At 60.0% G+C, this 21,599-nt stretch overlaps 1 protein-coding gene across 2 annotated transcripts in view; it reads left to right on the top strand.

Moving 5' to 3' along the window:
* JAKMIP1 (janus kinase and microtubule interacting protein 1) overlaps window positions 1–21,599 on the top strand; it is a 97,354-nt gene that overhangs the window by 65,365 nt on the left and 10,390 nt on the right. Inside the window, exons 10-18 of one of the 2 annotated variants that reach the window (XM_066387647.1) lie at window positions 1,478–1,606; window positions 3,087–3,170; window positions 4,278–4,340; window positions 5,628–5,726; window positions 8,466–8,567; window positions 9,330–9,383; window positions 9,843–9,908; window positions 16,107–16,175; window positions 17,505–17,582. In XM_066387647.1, the coding sequence (XP_066243744.1) occupies window positions 1,478–1,606; window positions 3,087–3,170; window positions 4,278–4,340; window positions 5,628–5,726; window positions 8,466–8,567; window positions 9,330–9,383; window positions 9,843–9,908; window positions 16,107–16,175; window positions 17,505–17,582 (744 nt within the window). Of the gene's footprint in view, window positions 1–1,477; window positions 1,607–3,086; window positions 3,171–4,277; window positions 4,341–5,627; window positions 6,040–8,465; window positions 8,568–9,329; window positions 9,384–9,842; window positions 9,909–16,106; window positions 16,176–17,504; window positions 17,583–21,599 lie in introns of those variants that run through there. The other variant, XM_066387648.1, reaches the window with a different exon arrangement.

Consider the following 21,599-nt stretch of genomic DNA (forward strand, 5'->3'; position numbering starts at 1 on the left):
CGGCACTTGGGGTCCTTTTCCCTTACCTTGGAAGTCGCCTTGTGTAACTTACCCTTACAATTGAAGTTGCTGTGTGGTGGGCTGTCCCTCCTTTTCCTACACACACATGCATGTGGACACGCACCTATGCACACGTGCACATGCATACACGGAGATGCATGCACACACATGCACACACAGAGGTGCACACATACCTACATCCACACAGATGTATGCACTTGTACACACACACATATACACAGATGCATGCATGTACATGCACGCACATGCACAGTACACATGTGTACATGCACACATGTACACAGATGCACGTGCACACATACCTGCATCCACACATGTATGCACATGCACACACACAGATGCATACATGTACATGCATAGTACACACATGTGTACATGCATACACATGCACATACACACGTGTGCACACATACCCACATCCACACATGTATGCACATGCACACATACACAGATGCATACGTGTACACACACGCACATGCAGAGTACACACACGTGTACATGCACACACATGCACACATACCTACATCCACACATGTATGCACATGCACACACATATACACAGATGCATACATGTATACACACACATACAGATGCACACGCGCATGGAGCACACACAGATGCACATGCACACAGGTGCACATGGACAGGTGCACAGAGCACACACACGGGCACACACACCACAGCACCTAGCAGAAGCAGCGTGGTGCGCTTGCGCTGTAACGCTGACACAGCCTGCAGGACAGAATGTAAACCACACTGAACAGTGTGGGTGCACAGTAGGACCTGCCTGCAGCCCCCTCAGCCGAGGTCCCACCCCCACCCTCCCGAGTGACCAGGACTCACAAGGTGTGGAGAGGGCTTCATCCCCCCCGAATGCCTGCCCCAGTTGAATTTTCTTAGGAAAACCCGAGTAAAGTGCGCCCATGCCCGGCACATGCTCTCTGGTTTGCCTTCTTCACCGACGGCATGGAACAGGCATCTTTCAGCACCGAACCCTGTTCCACGCTGTCGTCTCAGGAGCACACGGGACGTTCACACGGGCGCCTGTGCTGCATTAAACCTGACGGGCCCTGAGCACAGGCGTCGGCGAACAACGCGCTGATGCGCTCCCAGCACGCACATCCTAGCACACGTGGGCGGTTCCCTCCGTAGGGGAAACCCTGGCGTGAGAAGCATTGGGTGGGAAGGTGCAAGGCACACCGTCACCTGCGCAGTCGGGCTGGCTCGGGCGCCCTCGCCCTGTCTCCCGTGCCCTTGACTCAGCGAGTCCCCGGGGCTCGGCGGGCAGCTGGAAGGGCGCTGTCGGCAGGGGCAGCGTGTGCTCCTGGTGCCCAGTTCCTCCAGGCAGTGACCCCGTTCACTCAGTTGCCGCGGCAGCAGCTGTGAGTCTGGGCCCTGGCGCTGAAGCCACGCCCAGTCACAGGCTGCGTTGTTCCCCCCCCCCTCCGTCCCGCAGACGACCACCAGGGAGGAGGCTGACCTGCGGTTCTGCCAGCTGACCAGGGAGTACCAGGCGCTGCAGCGAGCCTACGCCCTTCTGCAGGAGCAGGTCGGGGGGACGCTGGACGCCGAGCGGGAGGCCCGGGTGAGGCCCAGGCCGGCGTGCCCTCTCCTGTGCTCGGGTTCCCTCAGGGTGTCCTGTGGGGGGCCCGGGTGAGGCCCAGGCCCGCGTGCCCTCTCCAGCGCTCTGGTTCCCTCAGGGCGCCCTGCAGGGGTGGGGCCCAGGCCCGCGTGCCCTCTCCAGGGCTCTGGTTCCATCAGGGCGCCCTGCAGGGGTGGGGCCCAGGCCCGCGTGCCCTCTCCAGGGCTCTGGTTCCATCAGGGTGCCCTGCGGGGGGCCCGGGTGAGGCCCAGGCCCGCGTGCCCTCTCCAGCGCTCTGGTTCCCTCAGGGCGCCCTGCGGGGGGCCCAGGTGAGGCCCAGGCCCGCGTGCCCTCTCCTGTGCTCTGGTTCCCTCAGGGCGCCCTGCGGGGGGCCCAGGTGAGGCCCAGGCCCGCGCACCCTTTCCTGTGCTCTGGTTCCCTCAGGGCGCCCTGCGGGGGGCCCGGGTGAGGCCCAGGCCCGCGTGCCCTCTCCTGTGCTCTGGTTCCCTCAGGGCGCCCTGCGGGGGGCCCGGGTGAGGCCCAGGCCCACGTGCCACCAGGTCCGGGCACGTCTGCCTGGTGCTGGGCTGAGGCTCTGCCTTCCGGTAAATTCCACTTAGTGGCCCCACCTTCGGGAGTCACATAGACCAGAGGCTGTCTGCCCTTCCTTCTGAGAGCGAGGGAACTGGGGGAGCACACCTGGTGCCTGTGCCACAGCCCAGGGCGCCCCCGTTTCGTAGGGGAGGGATGCTTCTGAGCCACAGTAGAGTTGAGGCTGTCATCTGTAGGTCAGAGGAGGTAGATAGGCTTGGTTTGAGTTGAACCATATGGTTTTTATTAAAAATTTTACCTAGTTGCCAATATTTAAATGTCAGGAGATTTCACATAGATATCGGAATTCCTGGCTTCTCTTGGAAGCTCAGAACTTCTGGCAACTCCAAGCTTCCTGTTCCAGGTGGGTGGCATTTGGCTTCAGCTGAGTGGCAGTTTCCCCTGAGATGGGACATGTGCCTCCAGTTTGCCACAGTCCCCACCACTTCCACTTACCCCACGCTCCGTTTTCAGCCCTGGCTGTAGGTGACAAAGGGCCCACGAAGGGCGCTAAGCAAGTGTGGAAGTGCTCGGTCGTGCTGGTGAGGGCCTGCCGGCCAACCACGGAACTCGGCCCGGAAGCCCGGGTTGAGAGCCCGATGTGCCGGCTTCTGGCCCCCTCAGCCCCTTGAAGGGGCGGGTCTCCCTTCCAGGCTTCTGTGCCCTTATCTCTGAAACCGAGGGGGCTGGAGCTGACGACTTCTCAAGGCCTTTTGGCTCGTAAAGCTTTTACATCTGCAGGCCGTGGAACCTACAGCAACCAGTGGGCCCAAGTTTGAACGTGCGCCCTCAACGGGCCTGTTTCTAGGGTCTGGGCCGCGGCGTGGTCCTTTCCGCTTCTAGGCCAGCTGGTCGAGGTGACCTGCTCGCTTTCTGGTCCTTTCCACTCCAGACCCGGGAGCAGCTGCAAGCTGACCTGCTGAGATGTCAGGCCAAGATCGAAGATCTGGAGAAGCTGTTGGTTGAGAAAGGACAGGTGAGCCGCCGTGACCGTGGGCTCTGTGGTGCTCTGCCTTGCTGTCCCCTGGGTGGGGTCCCTGGGGCCTCGGTCCTTTGCTCCAGGGCCATCAGAGGAAGAAGCACTAGTGAACCCAGGCGAGAGCATCCCAGCTGATGAGCCTGTTTGGGGATCTTTAGAACCTTAGAACAAGTCATGAAATTCTAACTTGGCTCACTCTTGGTTTGTTGGCACAAAAATAGGACATCAGAGCAAAGTGGGGACCAAAATCTCTTTCGTCTAGAATCCTTTGAGGATCAAGATTGAATTGTGCCACTAGCTGTCAATCATTGCAGAGGCCCTGCCTCAGGACCCCATCCTGTATCTGTGGAAATCCGGGCCCCTGTGCTTCTCACACCAGCGTCACCTCCACGTTGTGCATTCCCTGCATGTGGTTAGGCCAGGTGACAGCCGGAGGCAGTAGAGAGGCCAAGCCCGGGCCCAGACCTGTGCCCTGGGGCGGGAGCTTCCCAGAGGGTGGCCTCCTAACTGTGAGGTAGCAGGGGGCCTGGGAGGCCACTGGAGCAGACGGGAGGGGAGGAGAAGGGGTCTCCACTCACTCATTCGTCCTCCCTCCAGTCTTTGCCAAGCACTGGTCGTGTGCCAGGCCTGGTGCCAGGCGCTGGGGGTGCCACAGTGGCAAGGCGGACTTAGTGCCATGTGCTCACGTAACTGACCTGGGGGGACTCGGTCAGGCAGAGAACGTGGTTGGGGCGGCCCGGGCCGAGGGGCGAGAGCAGACGACGGTGTGTCCGGATGCCGCCCCCGGGCTGCAGCGAGCCAGCCAGGAGAGAGCGGGTCCATGAGGCCAGCTCGGCCTCACCGTGCCTGGTTCTCTGTCACCGATACGGCACCAAGTCCCCGGGTTTTTGGGGATGTGAGCCGAGGAGCAGGGATGCTCCACACACCAGCTGTTCTTCTTATTTGAGTTTAAAGGGTTGGAGGGCTGACGGGGCCCTTCTAACTGCTGTCTGCCTCTCTGGCCTTTTCAAGGGAAGCTTCTCACTAAGTGGCCTTTCTCGCTGACACTTGGTTACCTGACCGTCCGTTGGCTTCAGTGAGTGTGACCACAGTGCTTTTCCTTAGGATTCCAAGTGGGTCGAAGAGAAGCAGCTGCTCATGAGAACCAACCAAGACCTGCTGGAGAAGGTGGGTGCGCCTCACCTGACCCCACCCTGACCGGGAGTCTCCCCAGCCCCTCTCCGGGCAGCTCCTTGGGGCCAGCTCTCGGAGGGGAGACATCTTTCTGGTGGTGGTCAGAGCCCGATTCCTGGGGGCCCCTGGCCGCGGGTTCTGGGTATGTCCTCGGGGAGGGGCCGGAAGAGCTGATTTGACCTTCCTCCAGGGCACGCAGGTGCAGACAGGTCAGGGCCCCGCCCTGAAGCGCCTCCCAGAGCCCCGCCCCTCCCATGGGGCGGGGCTAAGGCCTGATTGATGGGCAGCCCTCAGGCTGTCCTTGTCCAGTTCATGGGCTGGGTGGGGGCCATGGTGCTGGCAGAGCAGACCCTCTGCTTCCCTCTCTGGTAATGGACCTTTCTGGAACTCGCAAGGAGTTGGCTTGGGGAATAGAGCTAATGCTTTGAGACAGGGCCTTAATTTTTTGTCTATAATTCAGTGACATTTTCCCCCATAAATTTCCTCAGTTGTGCAGCCATCGTCATAGTGCGGCTTTGGGACCTTCTCGTCCCGCTCTCTAAAGGGCCCTTCATGCCACCTGCAGTCACTCCCCACCCCCACCCCAGCCCCTGGCAGCGCCGTCTACCTCCTGTCCCTGCGGGGAGCCTGCTCTGCGCCTTCTGCGCCCTCAGACCTGGGTTAGGCCAGGCTGTTAGTGTCCCAGACGCCGGAACGGGCCGGGCCAGCCTGCCCACGGGGGAGGGGCCTCGGTCCAGCCCAGCTGGGCACCGACCTGCCATGTGGCCGTGCCCTGCCCTGTTACTTCATAGCACTGGGGCATTGGAACAGGACTGGTCGCTGTCCTGTGAGTCAGCCCAATGCGTTGGGAGAGATTTTCTGTCCTTGGTCCTGCTCGCTAAATTCTGGGAGCCACAGAAAACTGATAAGCTGTCTCCAGATGTCTCCTGGGGGGACCCGTCTCCGTTCCTCCTGGCGGAGGGATGGCGTGACCGTGACTCACAAGGCCTCCATTCCGTGTTCTCTCGGTCCGGCGGCCAGTGAACTCGGGGTGGCTGTGTCCCCCCTTGAGGAGGCTGAGGTGCAGAGACTTCGCTGTATGGCTGGGGCTCCCCGGGGTTTGGACCGGGGTGGGGGGACCCTTCGCAGACTGACTGTGCTTTGCCGCTCGCTCGCTCGGGGCTGCGGGACGAGCTAGCGCCTCCTCAATAGAGAGGGCCCCGCTGCGGACCCCGCCCTGGGGACGGTCCCCGGTGGGGGGGCCGCGGGCCTGCCCACTAAAGCCCCCTGCTTCTGCTCCAGATTTACCGGCTGGAGATGGAGGAGAGTCAGCTGAAGAACGAGATGCAGGACGCCAAGGACCAGAACGAGCTGTTAGAGTTCCGAGTGCTGGAGCTGGAAGTAAGAGACTCTCTCTGTTGTAAGCTCCCCAACGGCGCAGACATTCTCTTTGACCCCAAACTGAAATTCCTGTGAAGCCCGATGTTCCGAGCATGTGTGGAAGGGGACGTGGTACCGTTCTTTCTTTTCTTCCCTTCCCTCTTCTTCTTCTTCTTTTTTTTTTTTTTTTAAATCTGTATGTTCAGAATAATTTCACTGCCTTAAATGTTCTGGCGAGAATGCTCACTCGAGTCTTTGGACATGTACCAGAGCTAATATATTTATTGCCTACGGCTTGTTTTGCACTTAATAAAATAATTTGTTTTTTGCAATAGTTTGCCTTTTTTGTTTGTGTTTCATTGCCATAACTACTTCTTTCCCGCATGCCTCGTCCACCCGGTATGCATTCTGCACACCCGGACCGGAGCGCTGTCGTAGTTAACGGCACCTTTTAAAGTGACCTCGCATGCCGTGGGCCTCGCTCACCTTTTGAAATGGCCGGTTCTGACCTGGTTCACAACTGCCTCCGTAATGTGTTTACTGCTAGGCTGACCCGTTTTCTATTTGCCAAGGTAAACCGCGGTAAGTACACCAGGGCAACAGAGGTGCTTGCTTGCAATAGGCAGTTAAGGAAGCTCATTACATTGGCTTCAGCTCCTCTCTCCAGTGGATTACAGACCCGGACACCGCGGTATGGCACGAAGAAATTACCGCCTGTCACTCAAAGGACAACTCAGAACGACCGGACTCCTTAGCCTGGGAGGGTGACTGGCTGTTGTTCGCGGGTAGAGAGAGCGTGTTAAACCTTCGGTTGCTCCTCACTGCGCAGAGCTGGACCTCGTGTAACAATACGGATGGTGTTCCGCGTTCCCGGGAAACCTCCCTGGGGTGTGCCACTGTAGTTAACGCCTCGCTGCCATGCGCCCTCACGACCCTTTTTCTGTTTGTTTATTTGTTCATTCCGTTTAAAAATCACCGACATCTTAAACCTCACCGGTTTCTGCCAGCACCCACTGCTGCTGCCCCTTTGCATGTGGGGAAGCCTCGGGAACCCGTTTCTGACTTGGTGTTCTCCTCCCGGCTTCTGTTAAAATTTTGTTTGTGCTATCGCCCCCTGGTGGGCAGAGCGCCGCCCCATGGTGGGCATGCCGGGTGGATCCCGGTCGGGCGCATGCGGGAGTCTGTCTGACTGTCTCTCCCTGTTTCCAGCTTCAGAAAAATGAAAGAAAAAAAAAAATTTTTGTTTGTGCTAGAAACTCACCACCTTGGGCTCTGTCCTGTCAGCATGGGCCGCGGCCGGGGCCTCAGAGCTGGACGTGGTGGTGCTCCTCCACGCTGGCCTGAGGGCGAGTCGAGTGTGTCAGTCACATGGCAGGTGTGGGAAGTCGCGGGAGGTCAAGGCCGTTGTGAATGCATCCTCCGCCACCAGGAAGCTATTGCGGGTCTCTGTTGTCCGTCTTGCTCGTGAGAATTCTCTAAGCACTGCTCCATTGACTAGAATTTTCTCGTAGTGTCTCCACCATCCTTCCGAGCCACGAGAAACCAAATTTTCCAACTTTTATTCCTGTTAAATATGAGCTTTCTCTGACGATCTTTTCTAGGGGGCAGGGTTCCATGTAAGGCAGGTAGAAAGGCATCCGCAGGACCGAGCCGCTGCGGATTTTGTCCTGGGCTCATCATCAGGGAAATAAGGTTTTCTCTCCAAACGGTTTCAAGCCCCGGTTAGCTTGGGGCTTCATGGGAACTAATGGAAGTAATGACTTCCTCTCTCTCCTAGCTTCATCCAAGGTCATCTGCTTCAGAGCTATCTATCACCTAAGCTCATACTATCTGGGCGACATTTCTCACCTCAGTGACGGAAGAAGCCCTTGGGGTCCGTGGCGGGGGTCCGGGCGGGGGTCCGTCTGCAGGAACGGTGCAAAGGCTGCTTCTCTTACTGTAATTCTGAGCAGAGCACAGCAGCTTGATTTCAGCATACAGCTTGAAAAGGCCTTCTCTGCCGGCACACACACCTGTGGCTTGAGGTGTCAGGGCAGCCCTGGGCAGCGTAGGGAGCCTTCGAGACCAGAGGACTGTTCGCTCCGGCGCTCCGTCCCATCAGCCGTTGGGCCTCTCTCATCCTTTCTAAATACGTGTCACCTCATGGATGATTAATAAGTACGTCTGCTGGGCAAACGCTTGCTTTTCCTTCCTTAGTGATTGAGACTTGGCCATCCCTCCAAGGCAGGGAGAGAGGGGTCCTCGGTGTGTTAGCGTGGTTCAAAAACAAAACCAAACAGTGACCGAAGTCAGAAGGATATATTTAAAAATCCGCGAAGCCAGGGTCCTAGCCCTGCCCCTCTCCTCCATTGCCTTGTGGGGTTGCGTGAAGATCACACGACATGAGGCCGTGCCCCGGGCACAGGATGTGTACCATTGCTGGTGGCCTTTGGCACTTGTCATTATCGAATATTTACTGGTGGAGTGTGACTTCCTGGCCTTCCATTTCTCCCCTGGTCCTCTGTTAACCGTTTCTTCCCCACTACATAGGTAAGAGGTGAACAGGTGTCCCTGGGAGACCCGCTGGGCACAGAGACCGACGTCGTGCCGTGCCACGCCACGGACAAGGACGTCGTAGTCCGAATGTGCGCGGTGTGGCGCCGTCTTGGCCGGCTGGAATTCGTTGGTTTTGCTGAGGACTGTGCAGGGGGAAAAACATAAAATGGCAAGTGGTTAAAAACTCAGTGAAGTTCTGTCTTTTAAACCAAATCTTTTCCCCAGGAGAGAGAGCGGAGGTCGCCAGCATTTAACCTCCAAATCGGCGCCTTCCCCGAGAACAACAGCAGCGCCCTCCAGCTGTTCTGTCACCAGGAAGGAGTTAAGGTAGCGTGCCCGTGCCCAGGGGTGCCTCTGCTGCCGCCACCGGCCAAGGGCCACTCCACGGCTTCAAAGGGGGGGGGGTGCCCTCCTGCCAGGGATGGGCTTCGTTTTAATGAGAGAGACGCCTCCCATCCCTCCTACTGTATTTTGAAGGTTGTGGTTCACTATTCTAGCAAATTGTGGTTCGCTATTCTAGTCTCCAATTGTGACTCTTTGTACCATGTTCATAGAACGGAGGCTTGGGGTGTGGCCTTGAGCGCGGCCCCCACCTTGGCCGTGTTGCAGCTCTGGCCCCGTGACCTCTTAGAGCCTCAGTGTCCTCCCCCACGAGAGCTGCATGGCCGCATCCACACGGTGAAGCAGGGGTGGGGGTCAGTTAGACGAGATGTGCCTGTCCGGCAGGGAGTGCTTTGGACAGGGTGGCTGTGGTTGTGCTAACAGCTGAGTGTTTGCTCTGTGCCTGGACTCCCGCTAGGCCCCCCGGGCACAGAGACGGTCCTTGTGACCCACCGGAAGCCATGGCCTTTCTAGAAAGCAGGGATGGCTTCTAGAAGGCAGCCCCAAAGCACTGGTTCCTAGGCCGCCCCCACCCTACTGCCCCGAAGGTGCTGCTCGGGTTCCCCGGCCCTGCTGTCCGCACGCAGAGAGGAGGAGGGTGAGGAGCCACGGGGGGGTGGGGGGGAGCGAGGACTGTGGCCCCAGAGTGCGGATGGATGCAGGTTCTCTGTGGCTCGCCCCGAGGTGAATGCTGGACGTCTCTTCCAGGACGTGAATATTTCTGAACTTATGAAGAAGTTAGATATCCTTGGCGATAACGGGGTAACTATGAGCGGCCGGTCCCTGGTTCCGTGTTCTTGTTCCGGTTCGGGCGTGCTCTCTGTGGCTTCTGTCTTGTTTCTATCTCTGTCCTTGTTGACTTAAGAGCTCTATCTAAGAAGGACGGTGTGAGGCTTTTGTGTGGCTGTGCCCCTGCCGGGGTGGGGGCTGGCTGGGCACTGGTCAGCAGCGGGGCTCGCCGGTGAGGTCGCCCTCCTCGCCCCGGGGGGATGATGAGGGCGGAAAGCGTAATCGTGAGCACCCAGAAAGAAAGGGGGATCCCTCGAGGTTTCTGCCATCACAGAGGGCCGCGCTCCCGAGCAGAGGGCCGATCCTCACGCAGGACGTCTCTTCCTTGAGAGGCCGGCCCGGGGCCGCCGCTCGGAGAGGGCCTGTCTGACGTCCGGCCCCGGCGGCCCACAGGAGCCAGTGCCCAACGCCCTGGCCGTTTTTGTGTTCTAGAACCTGAGGAACGAGGAGCAGGTGGTCATCATCCAAGCCGGGACTGTGCTGGCCCTGTGTGAAAAGGTAGAGCCCAGCGGCGTTCCTGTGCGTCACCTGGTCCGGGCTGCCCAGCAGACACGCGAGACACAAGCGGCCGGCGGTCCGCTCCGTGCGGCGTGCGGCGGCTGCGCGCGTGGGGGTCCCTCCGCGTCTACCTGCGCCCGTGCGTGCCTTCCGTTTCGTTGTGATTTCTGATGGCGCAGCACTAGGGCCGCTTGTAGAAAACCCGGGGACCGTCGAGGAAGCCGTCCCCAACGTGGGGTGACCTTCCTTCCGGATTTTCCCACGCCCGCTCTTGTAAGCGCTTTGCAACCGTCAGAATGGTTTCTGGGGATGAGGTCGCCGCTGGAGGACGCGGCCGGTGTGACGGGTGGAGGTCCTGTGATGTCGTCGTCTTTGTTTGCGTTTGTTTGTGTGCTTCTGCGTGTTTCTCGTGTGTTACCCGTTTTCTTCTCCCTTGTGGACGGTGCTTGCCTTTCTTCTGACCGTTTTCCTTCCGGTCTGTCATTCGTTCATTCATTCCTTCCGTGTTTGTCCTCATTACGCTTTTTCATACTGACTTCCCTGCGTGCTTTGCGTAGTAAAGATAGTAACTTTTTTTTTGCCACGTTTGTTAAAAACACAGCCCTGGAGTGCTTGCCTTGCACACGGGTTAGTTTAGGATCTTTTAGTCCCACCTGCAGATCTTGACCTTCCAAAGCACGCGAGTTTGAGTCTGAAATGCCAGTTTTATAACAACGAGGTGTGAACCGTCTTAATCAGGGCTCCTCTGGAATCTTTGGGAAGACCTTTAAAATAGGAGGAGTTTCTTCCCTGAGTGTCCACCCACTCTCCCCCATCACGTAAAGGCCACTGAATCTTGCCAACAGACTCATGGCAAAGCCTCCTTGCCCAGGGTCACACGGGTGGTGAGTGAGGACTCCCAAGTCACTCACCTGGCTGAGTCTGTGTCCGCAGGTGAAAAGAGGGGGTGACGAGGACTCACCTGGCTGGCGTGTGGGGAGGCTCATGAGATGCGGGTCGCCATGCAGTGTTCTGCACATGGTGTACATTCAGCGGCCGTCCCTTTCACCAACAACTCTGCACGTGACTGTCGCCTCCCGTGACAGGGCTCGGGCTGTGTTATGTAAAGTGTGGAGTGAGCCCGTATGGTCAGTTCACTCAGCACTCGCTCAAACAGTCCCCGAGAAGACCACCCGAAGGACATGGCCATGCCAGGCGCACCAGGTTCTCCTCCTCGTCCTCAGAGGGCCTCCCTCACCCCGGGTGGATGGTCAGCCCACCTTGTGCCAACTGCATGGCCTTCTGCCGGCGGGTCTCTTGTCTCCCTGAGCCACAGCTGAGAGCCACGTGCCAGGCAGGGTTGGTGTGGGATTACCACGTGGCATGTTGGCGCAGAGCCAAGCATTGCTACTCAGCACCTGGGCCAAAGCGTGGGTCCTACAGGTGTGTGACCAATGCTCTGTGGACAGTGAGCGAGGAGCAGGAGCAGACAGTGATGGGGGGGTGGGGGTGGGGGGGGTGTGTGTGTGCTGGCTCTGGGGGGGCCGGGGCCGTGGGTGTGAGGGGGCGGTTCTCTCTCTGTTCCCCAGTCTCCTAGAGGTAGTTCCCAGCCTCCCCCAGAGTTCTCGCGACAGGCTCCACCCCACACCCCAGCCAATGGCAATGGCGAGTCTTCCAGACCCACAGCCTTGGGTCCCGCCTTAGGTCCTTTGGGCTCCACCCCTTTCAGCGACTCTGTGAGATCAGCAACCCATTTATTCCCCTTGACAGCTGGGGAAATGGGGCCTGTTAGGCACGTGGCTACTGTCCACTTGTCCTCGTCACCCCACCCACTTTCTCTGACCCCTTCCAGCCGCTGCCCATCTGCTCCTGACCCCCAGAATCCTGCCAAGCCGGTCAGCCTGGTGCCATGCTCTGTGCCCTAAACGCTAAGAGTTGTGCCAGACTCCCGCGCCTGGCAGCTCCTCCAGAAATCCCATGTGTGGGGGTGGGAGCCTGGGGGGGGGGTTCCCGGGGCTCCTGTTGAAGGGGCCCAAGGACTCTGCCCAGTGGGCGGGGCCCAGGTCCCAATTTGGGACAGTGTTTGGGGACTGGCCTTAGACGGGTGTTTTCTCTCCCTGCCCTGTATCTGAGTTGCAGCCTGTCTCCCCTTAGGGGGGATGTTGGTGCTGCGAGTGAGCCCCCAAAGCAGAGTGGGTCAGTGGGACAGGCTGGGGGCCATGACAAGACAGAGTGGGTCAGTGGGACAGGCTGGGGGCCATGACAAGACAGAGTGGGTCAGTGGGACAGGCTGGGGGCCATGACAAGACAGAGTGGGTCAGTGGGACAGGCTGGGGGCCATGACAAGACAGCTGGGGTGACCACTATCCCGTTTGCTCAGGGTTTCCTGAGACATGGGGATCTTGGTGCTGAAGTAGGGACCTTCCCCAGCACACAGGGACAAGTGGTCACCCTGGAGCTGGTGAGCGCTGAGAGGCCCTGCCCATGACTCCTCACTACACGGCAGCTTAAAAACTGTCACTCAGACTAGTATCTGGCCAAGCAGGTCAGCTTCGGTTTTCTAGCTAGAGGCACCAAGCTGCTTCCATAGCCTGTGCGTGGAGCGCCACTCAGACAGACTGCTTGGGGGTGGCTGTGGTGTTCCTGGGTGGCTTTGCTGTGCATGCACCGTGCCCCAGGGGCTTGCCCTCCTCATGGCCTCTGGTTAGCCAAGCCCAGCGTCAGGGACCGGACCGCATCTGGCTCCCTCGCCCCCAGCACGGCACGTGCCCTGCAGAGAAGTCTGAACACGGGACCCTGGAGGGCTTACAGGCGATGGTGAGTCACACGGCTTTCCCTCATGTTCAAAACCAGTCAGAAAGAGGGCAGTTTTAAAAAGCTTCCAGGTTCCTACTGGGAACAAGGGATCAGAGAAGGCGGCTTGGGTCTGTGCCCCAGTTAGACTTCCTGGTCGTTGGCCTGGGGTCGAGGCCTTGGGCCCCTTTTCTGAAGGGGAAGTTGGGTGAGGGTTGTGAGGGCTGGGGGGGTGGAGTCTTCCCACGGAGTCTCCTCCAGTCCTGCGGGGCTGACTCCCCTCTCCCCTGGCGGTGGGGAGAGGCAGGCGCCCCTGTCCGCAGCCTCTCCCGGTGGAGGGTGATGCAGAGCCCTTGAGCATTCAGTTTTCACCCTTCACTCCCTGTAAGAGGCCCAGCAAACATGGGCAGACACTCTGATAGGAGATTGGTGACCTCACCTGCCCAAGGTGCTCGCGGCCTGAATTTCTGTTCTCATTTACTCTCTTACTTTCTAAAAAGAACTTGTCAAGGTCTTATAGACACACACACACACACACACACACACACACATGCAGAATGTGTGTCAGATGATTTTGTTTAACAACAGGAAAAACCTAACATCATGTTCTACAAAACCGGTTCTGAGAATAGTTTGTCCTGATAACTTGACACTGAATTTTTACCCCACTTTAATTTTATTCGTTTCATGACTGCTTACACCAGTGGTAGTCAACCTGGTCCCTACCGCCCACTAGTGGGCGTTCCAGCTTTCATGGTGGGCGGCAGTGGAGCAACCAAAGTATAAATAAAAAGATAGATTTAGCCTGACTAGGCGGTAGCGTAGTGGATAAAGCGTTGGACTGGGATGCTGAGGACCCAGGTTTGAGACCCCAAGGTTGCCAGCTTGAGTGCAGGCTCATCTGGCTTAAGCAAAATAAAAAATGCTCACCAGCTTAGACCCAAGGTCGCTGGCTCAAGCAAGGGGTTGCTCAGTCTGCTGAAGGCCCGCGGTCAAGGCACATACGAGAAAGCAATCAATGAACAACTAAGGTGTCGCAACGAAAAACTGATGATTGATGCTTCTCATCTCTCTCCGTTCCTGTCTTTCTGTCCCTATCTATCCCTCTTTCTGACTCTCTCTCTCTGTCCCTGTAAAAAGAAAAAAAAAAGATAGATTTAACTATAGTAAGTTGTTTTATAAAGATTTATTCTGCCAAACTTAGTGAAAATCCGACATAAAGTACTTGGTAAGTAATTTTTATTATATGCTTTAACTTGCTGTAACTCTGCTTTATAAATTTTATAAAGTTATTTCCCTACTTTATAAATCACCATTACTGTGGAACCGGTGGGTGGTTAGAAAATCTTACTACTAACAGAGATACACAAGTGGGCGGTAGGTATAAAAAGGTTGACTACCCCTGGCTTACACTAAGGTATTAAAAATGAAATATTTCTCTCACACCCAAACTATGCTCGCCCGTTCCTAAGACGCCGCACATGCTCTCAGCAACGTCTTACGGTGCTGTGTGGGACGCCGGCCTCTGCTGCTAGCTCGGGGCACGCTTGGGGCCGAGCGAGAGGGGGCCCTCTGCGATTACAGCTTTCTCAAGCCTCGTCCCCTCCCGGGGGGCAGCACAGCCCCCACTGGTCCTCCACACCCTCATCCTCCTCATTCAGTAAATGTTGGTTAAGCACCTTCCTGCCTGGTCCTGTGCTGGGTCAGGACATTTAACAGGACGTGTCCCCTGTGGTCCCCACTTTTGGAGGGCTAGCATGGGAGGGGGACGGACAGCAGCAGTCTGTCAGGTGAGGGCCGTGCCGGGCATTCACAAGGGACGTGGGGATCCATGAAGGGCTCCTGACCCCATGGACTCGGGCAGCGGGGCACGCCTCCTGGAGAAGTTGGTGGCTCCCCGGCCCGGAGGCTGGAGTAGGGACAGTTCACTACAGGCCTGGGGCTGAGGCTGGGGTTGGGAGAGCTGGGGGTACTCCCGGCAGTGAAAGCCAGTATGTGCAAAGGCCCTGAGGTGAAGCTTGTTTGTGGGCCAGAGGTTGTCAAGAGAGAGTAGGGTATGGGATGTGCTTGAGGGGCTTTAGCCAGGAGCAGGGAAGTTCCACGTGGATACATGTGAGAGAACTCACAGGCGGGCAGGTGGGACAGGAGAGAGATTCTGAGGGCGCCTGGAGGCAGAGAGGGGGCCTCATGGGTGGTGGCCGCGGGGAGGGAGCAGGTGGCTGGGTCTGAGAGAGGGGGCAGGAACAGCGTAGGGGAAGGGGAGTGTGGGGAGAGACCAAGGTCCCGGCTTCCTGGTTTGGGTGAAGGGGGGACCCTGGAGGCATCAGAGATGTGCACAGGGGTGTGGCGGGGCGCGGTGGGCTGGAGGGGAGACATCTCAGAGGGAGCAGAGAGAGCGTGGGCAGTCCAGAGTGAAGGGGTGCGGCCAAGGGCAGGGTTCCGGGGAAACCAAGAGTCGGGTGGAGGAGCCGGGAGCACCTGGCAGCTAAGGGGGCCTAGGGGCAGGGGAGGGGCAGGGTCCACAGGTGCTCGGGGCAGGGAGGGTCTGCTGGCTTTAGCAACGAGGAGGTCACACACACACATTCCTACCTGCTGTCCAGCCTGGACCCTGACACATGCCTGGTCACTCTGTCATGTGGGCCTCCTCCTGTCCCTCAGGTGAGCTCCTTCCTGGGAGTCACCTGCATTCCAACACCCCAGGGATCAGTGGCCGTGTCCTGCCCCCCATGGTGGGCGCCGCCACATGGGCTCCCCGCCCCTCGTGCCCTGGTTCTCCGCCCACGTGGGGCCCTCACAGCCTGCACCCCCGGCACAGCCAGACCTCCGCTTCTGCCCGCGTCCCAAGGCGTGCGGGGCTGCTCAGACGTGCCCGCGGTGGGGGGCTGCACGGGGCAGTGCTGAGGGCGGGGCTCCAAACTCGCCCCCCCACCTGTGTGATCCTGGACCAGTGGCCGAACGCCACGGCCTCACCTGCAGAACGGGGTGAGGCTGCTCCCCTCCACGGGGTGGCTGGGAGATGAGGTCCCAGGCACCAAGCCACCAGCGGGGCACTCGAGGGACTGGCCTCAGGGACGTCCCTGCCCGGCTGCAGAACCCCGTGCTCACACGCAGCCTTCCGCTCTGGAGCCCGCTGCGTGCTGCTGCTTCCTGTGCCTACAGGCTCGCCTGGGCACGCACACCCACACCCACCTGCAGACGGGCACACGCATGGGCGTGTGTGTCCAGGACCCAGCCCATCCCTGAGCAGACGTTCATCACAGCAGTGACATCTGTGCATTGTGAGGACCACCCCGGGATGTGACAGGGACCCTGCCCCTCGGAGCCAGGAGCCCCATCTAAGAGGTGTGCCCTGCACGCCTAGCCTTGGCCGAAGCCCCAGTGGGCGTGGGTCTCATTGCTGCCCCGTCTGTCCCTGCTCTTTTCCAGTGGCTGAAGCAGATAGAGGGGACAGAGGCGGCACTGACCCAGAAGATGCTGGACCTGGAGAAAGAAAAGGTAAGAGCCTTGAGCCCGAGGAGGGCGGAGGCTGAGGGAGCCCGGTGCTACCCCCTGGGGAGGTGTGTGCGTGTCTTCGTACCATTTATTTGCATGTGTTTCTGTTGTTTTTGCCACGTGCTGGGCTGGGTAATTAATTATCATCCACCCACTTCCTTAACTCCTTGCTATATATTTGGGGAGGCTCTGCTATCCACGCCTGGTTTAGAGGTTCCGCAGAAAGTAAAGGGGGACCCTGCTGCAAGGAGCGGCCCGCAAGCCCAGGGGGCCGTGTGCTCCCGAGCGGCAGCCACGGTGCAGCGTGACATCGGGAGAGGCACCCTGGTGAATCAGAGGTGCTTGGCCCAGGGGCTCCGGAGACACACAGACGGGACTCCAGAGGTGCAGACAGGGCCCCCGGAGATGCAGACAGGGCTCTGGAGACACAGACAGGGTGCCCCAGAGACTTACAGACAGGGCTCCCGGAGATGCAGACTGGGCTCTGGAGACACACGGACAGGGCTCCAGAGATGCAGACAGGGCTCCGGAGACACACAGATGGGGGGCCCCAGAGATGCAGACGGGGCTCTGGAGACACACGGACAGGGCTCCAGAGATGCAGACGGGGCTCTGGAGACACAGACAGGAGGCCCGGAGATGCACACGGGGCTCTGGAGACACAGACAGGAGGCCCGGAGATGCACACGGGGCTCTGGAGACACACGGACAGGGTTCCAGAGATGCAGATGGGGCTCTGGAGACACAGACAGGGTGCCCCAGAGACTTACAGACAGGGCTCCCAGAGATGCAGACTGGGCTCCGAGATACACGGACAGGGTTCCAGAGATGCAGACGGGGCTCTGGAGACACAGACAGGAGGCCCGGAGATGCACACGGGGCTCTGGAGACACACGGACAGGGCTCCCAGAGTGCAGACGGGGCTCCAGAGACACACGGACAGGGCTCCGGAGACGCAGACAGGAGGCCCGGAGATGCACACGGGGCTCTGGAGAGACACGGACAGGACTCCCAGAGATGCACGGATGGGGCTCCCAGAGACACACGGATGGGGAGACACACAGACAGGCTGTCAGCTCCACCGTCCCCTTGCAGGCCACGAGAGCCGGAGAGAGACACGCCTGGATCTTTCTTTCTTTAGGGATAAGTGGCGTTCTGTCCCCGCACATGGGGCTGTAGGACAGACACCAACCCCTTCTCACCCGAGGTCCCCAGCTCTCATCCCCAACACGGGGAGGCGGTGGCTGTAGCCAAGGGGAGCGGAGTGGCTCTGAGGGGCCAGGCCGGGACCCGCTCCTGCTGCTCTTGACCGTGGCGCCGCCTCCTTCGCAGGACCTGTTCAGCAGGCAGAAGGGCTACCTGGAGGAGGAGCTGGACTTCAGGAAGCAGGCCCTGGACCAGGCGTACCTGGTAGGACCGGAGCGGGTGGGCACTCTGCTCTATAAAATCAGCGGCTGTGGTGCTTTCTCCTTTGGGGCCAAGACTGCGTTTGACCTCCTCGCTAGCGCTCTGTGGGAGCCACCGACACACTCCCTCTGCCTTGTGACGGGAATGGCCGTTGTTGGTTTTCCAAAACAAGTCATGGTTTTCAAACCTAGATAGCTTGATGGTTTGTTTCTTTAGACATGCGTGTTCAATTCTAGTGATCAGTTCAGACAAATAAGGGGAAAATCCTATCTTAGGGTTTTTTATACTTAAATATGTATTTATGCTTAACACCTCAAAGCAAGTGTTTCTACAAATAGGAAACAGAGATAGTCACAAAGGGACACAGAGGTAAAGTCGTGAGTGGGGGCTGACCAGTCATTAGAGCAAGAATTACTCGTTGTCAGGTCCTTGGCAATATTGTTTTGCTTTGTTTTGTTTTTTTTTGCCACGAGATTGGCTCAGGGTTTCCCGGTGACTAATGTAAAGGATCGTGTTCAGGGTCGTATGTCGCATGTCTTTGAGGACACTCACCTGAGTGAGTGCTTCTGGCACAGAGGGAAATCCTCTGGGGGGGGGGACGAGGTGACACATGACGGTGGGCCTTTCCGGGGTGCCCCCATCGCAGGAGAACTTGGCGTTCGATGCGGCTCCCTGCAGGAGGCAGCGGCGTCGTGCACGTCAGGAGCAAACCTTTGTCCAGATCACTTGTCGTTCAGGTCCTTCCGCAAAGTGGGCTCCTGCCTGAGAAGCGCGGTCAGTCACTGACAACGTTCACCCCCCCCCCCATTCTGTGAGCATCTCCAGGGAGACGGGGCGCAGGGAGCCAGTGCTCGGTGTGACTCTGGGCCCTTCGTGTCCTGGCTCCGAGGCGTGAGAGTCAGAACGGACTGAGTCAGCCCAGGGGCCCCAAGATGCGGCATCTCCTCGCTCTGACCTTATTTATTTCCAGGCACGCACGTTAGAACAGCGTTTCAGGGCGATTTATAAATGTGAACGTACCCCGCCCCCTCCCGCCTCCTCCTCCCGCCCCCTCCCACCTCCTCCCGCCTCCTCCTCTCGCCCCCTCCCGCCCCCTCCTCCCGCCCCCCCTCCCGCCCCCCTCCCACCTCCCCTCCCGCCCCCCTCCCACCTCCTCCTCCTCTCGCCCCCTCCCGCCCCCTCTCGCCCCCTCCCGCCCCCTCCTCCTCCCGCCCCCTCCCGCCCCCTCCTCCTCCCGCCCCCTCCCGCCCCCTCCTCTCGCCCCCTCCTCCTCCCGCCCCCCCTCCCGCCCCCCTCCCACCTCCTCCTCCTCTCGCCCCCTCCCGCCCCCTCCCGCCCCCTCCCGCCCCCTCCTCTCGCCCCCTCCTCCTCCCGCCCCCTCCCGCCCCCTCCTCTCGCCCCCTCCTCCTCCCGCCCCCTCCCGCCCCCTCCTCCTCCCGCCCCCTCCCGCCCCCTCCTCTCGCCCCCTCCTCCTCCCGCCCCCTCCCGCCCCCTCCTCTCGCCTCCTCCTCCCGCCCCCTCTCGCCCCCTCCCGCCCCCTCTCACCTCCTCCTCCCGCCCCCTCCCGCCCCCTCTCGCCTCCTCCTCCCGCCCCCTCCCGCCCCCTCTCGCCTCCTCCTCCCGCCCCCTCCCGCCCCCTCCTCCTCCCGCCCCCTCCCGCCCCCTCCTCCTCCCGCCCCCTCCCGCCCCCTCCTCTCGCCTCCTCCTCCCGCCCCCTCCCGCCCCCTCTCGCCCCCTCCCGCCCCCTCCTCTCGCCCCCTCCCGCCCCCTCCCGCCCCCTCCTCTCGCCCCCTCCCGCCCCCTCTCGCCCCCTCCCGCCCCCTCTCGCCTCCTCCTCCCGCCCCCTCTCGCCTCCTCCTCCCGCCCCCTCCCGCCCCCTCTCGCCTCCTCCTCTCGCCCCCCCTCTCACCTCCTCCTCCCGCCCCCTCCCGCCTCCTCTCGCCTCCTCCTCTCGCCCCCCCTCTCACCTCCTCCTCCCGCCCCCTCCCGCCCCCTCTCACCTCCTCCTCTCGCCCCCTCCCACCTCCTCCTCCCGCCCTCTCCCGCCCCCTCTCACCTCCTCCTCTCGCCCCCCCTCTCACCTCCTCCTCCCGCCCCCTCCCGCCCCCTCTCACCTCCTCCTCCCGCCCCCTCCCACCCCCTCTCGCGATGTTGGTTTTCCTGGGTTCCGAGCCCTCCGGGTCCTGTAGCAAACGCCCTCCGTTCCTGCATTCCACGTCCTTTCTGTCCTGCCTCCCTGCCCTTGCCTAGAATGTCCCACCCAAATCTGAGGAATGCAGTTTCAGGAGACGTTACAGGATTCAGGCCGAAAGTGGGGGTGGAGGGCCGCAATAGAGCACGTTTGGAAAACTCTGAAGGACTCGTTTGGTCCTTAATGTGCGAAAGGTGGGTGGGGCCGCGGAGAGGAACGTGAGCGAGCGGTCTGCAGAGTTCACTGGACCACGGGGCTCTCTGCTCAAGGGACATCTTCTGAGACAGGTGTTTCCCAACACACAGTGGAAAACCGTAGTGTCCACCCTCTGTGGTCAGAGGACCCTGTGCAGGAAGGCCCTGGGGCACCCTCAGGGGCCTGGCTCTGTGGCCCCTCTGCGTGCTGACCCTGCAACGTTCACACCCACAGGCGGTTCCGGGGCCTGGAGTGGGGTTTCAGGCCCGTGATGAGACAGGTGTTCTGGACCAGCGCTGGACTGACTCCAGCAGTCAGGGCAGTAAATGTGCCGAGAGGGTGGCAGTGCCACGTGCCGGGCAGGAGTGAGCCCGGCGCTCCTTTGTCACAGGGCTGAGTGAGACGGGGCCGGTCCTCAGTGGAGCTTCTGGAGTTGGGTGGTGGGGTCCTGGCTGGGAGCTGGTGACAGGGGGACCCCGGGGAGCGGGGCCACTGAATGCAGACGGGCTGAGCCAGCTGGCACAGGCGAGCTCCTGCTCCGTGTGGAGCCCCCACGGAGACCCGTCTGGCATGCCAGTGAGCAGACTCCCCCCTTCTCACTTCCCGGGAGTGACCGCTGGGGCAGAGTCAGGGGAAGTGCTGAGCGTGGGGTGGGAACTCGGCCCTGGCCTGACCACCCCGAACTCCGTCAGGGAGTTCTCACGACTGTGCTGAAGCCCGAGGTGGCCACACAGCAGCCCAGGGCACCTGTGTTGATGACCTGCCTCAAACCAGCTCTCGCCTCTTCTCAGTTTCCATCCACACTGGTGCCCGTTCTAGGCTGTTTTAGGACGGGGAGCTCTTCCTTAGGTAGGGAGGCGGTGGGGGCCGAGAGGAGGTGGAGAAGGAGATTCTTTTGTCCTTGGACATCCCCAGAAGATCACTGTGTGTCAGTGCCTTGCTGTGCAGTTGAGAGGAAGGACCTTCCCTAATGGTTGAAACCCTGAGCTGTCCGTCCAAGGGCCCTCCAGCTGGCTGCCAGCCTCTCGTCCGCTCACTTTGCTAACAAAGGGTCTCTTCGTTTTTGAGGGCACAGGGCCCAACTAGAACATTGTCACTATTTGCTTTGGGTTAAAATAGCATTCCTGCGCAGCCAGCTGAAAACCCAGTGTGAGTGACTTGAGCGGTAGCCCCCCCTCAGCACTGTGATGAGGGAGTGGGGGACTTGGTCCCAAGGTCAGGAGTAAATCACAAACCAGGGCAAAGTGAGGACTGGTTGGATTAAACTTACCTTTAAGGGGTGGTTAGGGTTATTTGTTCTTATTGCCTGTGGAGTAAGAGGCATTCTCAGCAATGTGTGCACGGGCCTGGGAGGGGCTGGGAGGGCTGGGAGGGGCTGACAGGGACTGGGAGGGGCTGACAGGGGCTGGCAGGGGCTGGGAGGGGCTGGGAGGGACTGGGAGGGACTGACAGGGGCTGGGAGGGGCTGGGAGGGACTGGGAGGGACTGACAGGGGCTGGGAGGGGCTGGGAGGGGCTGGGAGGGACTGACAGGGGCTGGGAGGGACTGGGAGGGACTGACAGGGGCTGGGAGGGGCTGGGAGGGGCTGGGAGGGACTGGGAGGGGCTGACAGGGGCTGGGAGGGGCTGGGAGGG

This window comes from Saccopteryx leptura, chromosome 5 (assembly GCF_036850995.1).
Source record: "Saccopteryx leptura isolate mSacLep1 chromosome 5, mSacLep1_pri_phased_curated, whole genome shotgun sequence".
NCBI lineage: Eukaryota > Metazoa > Chordata > Mammalia > Chiroptera > Emballonuridae > Saccopteryx > Saccopteryx leptura.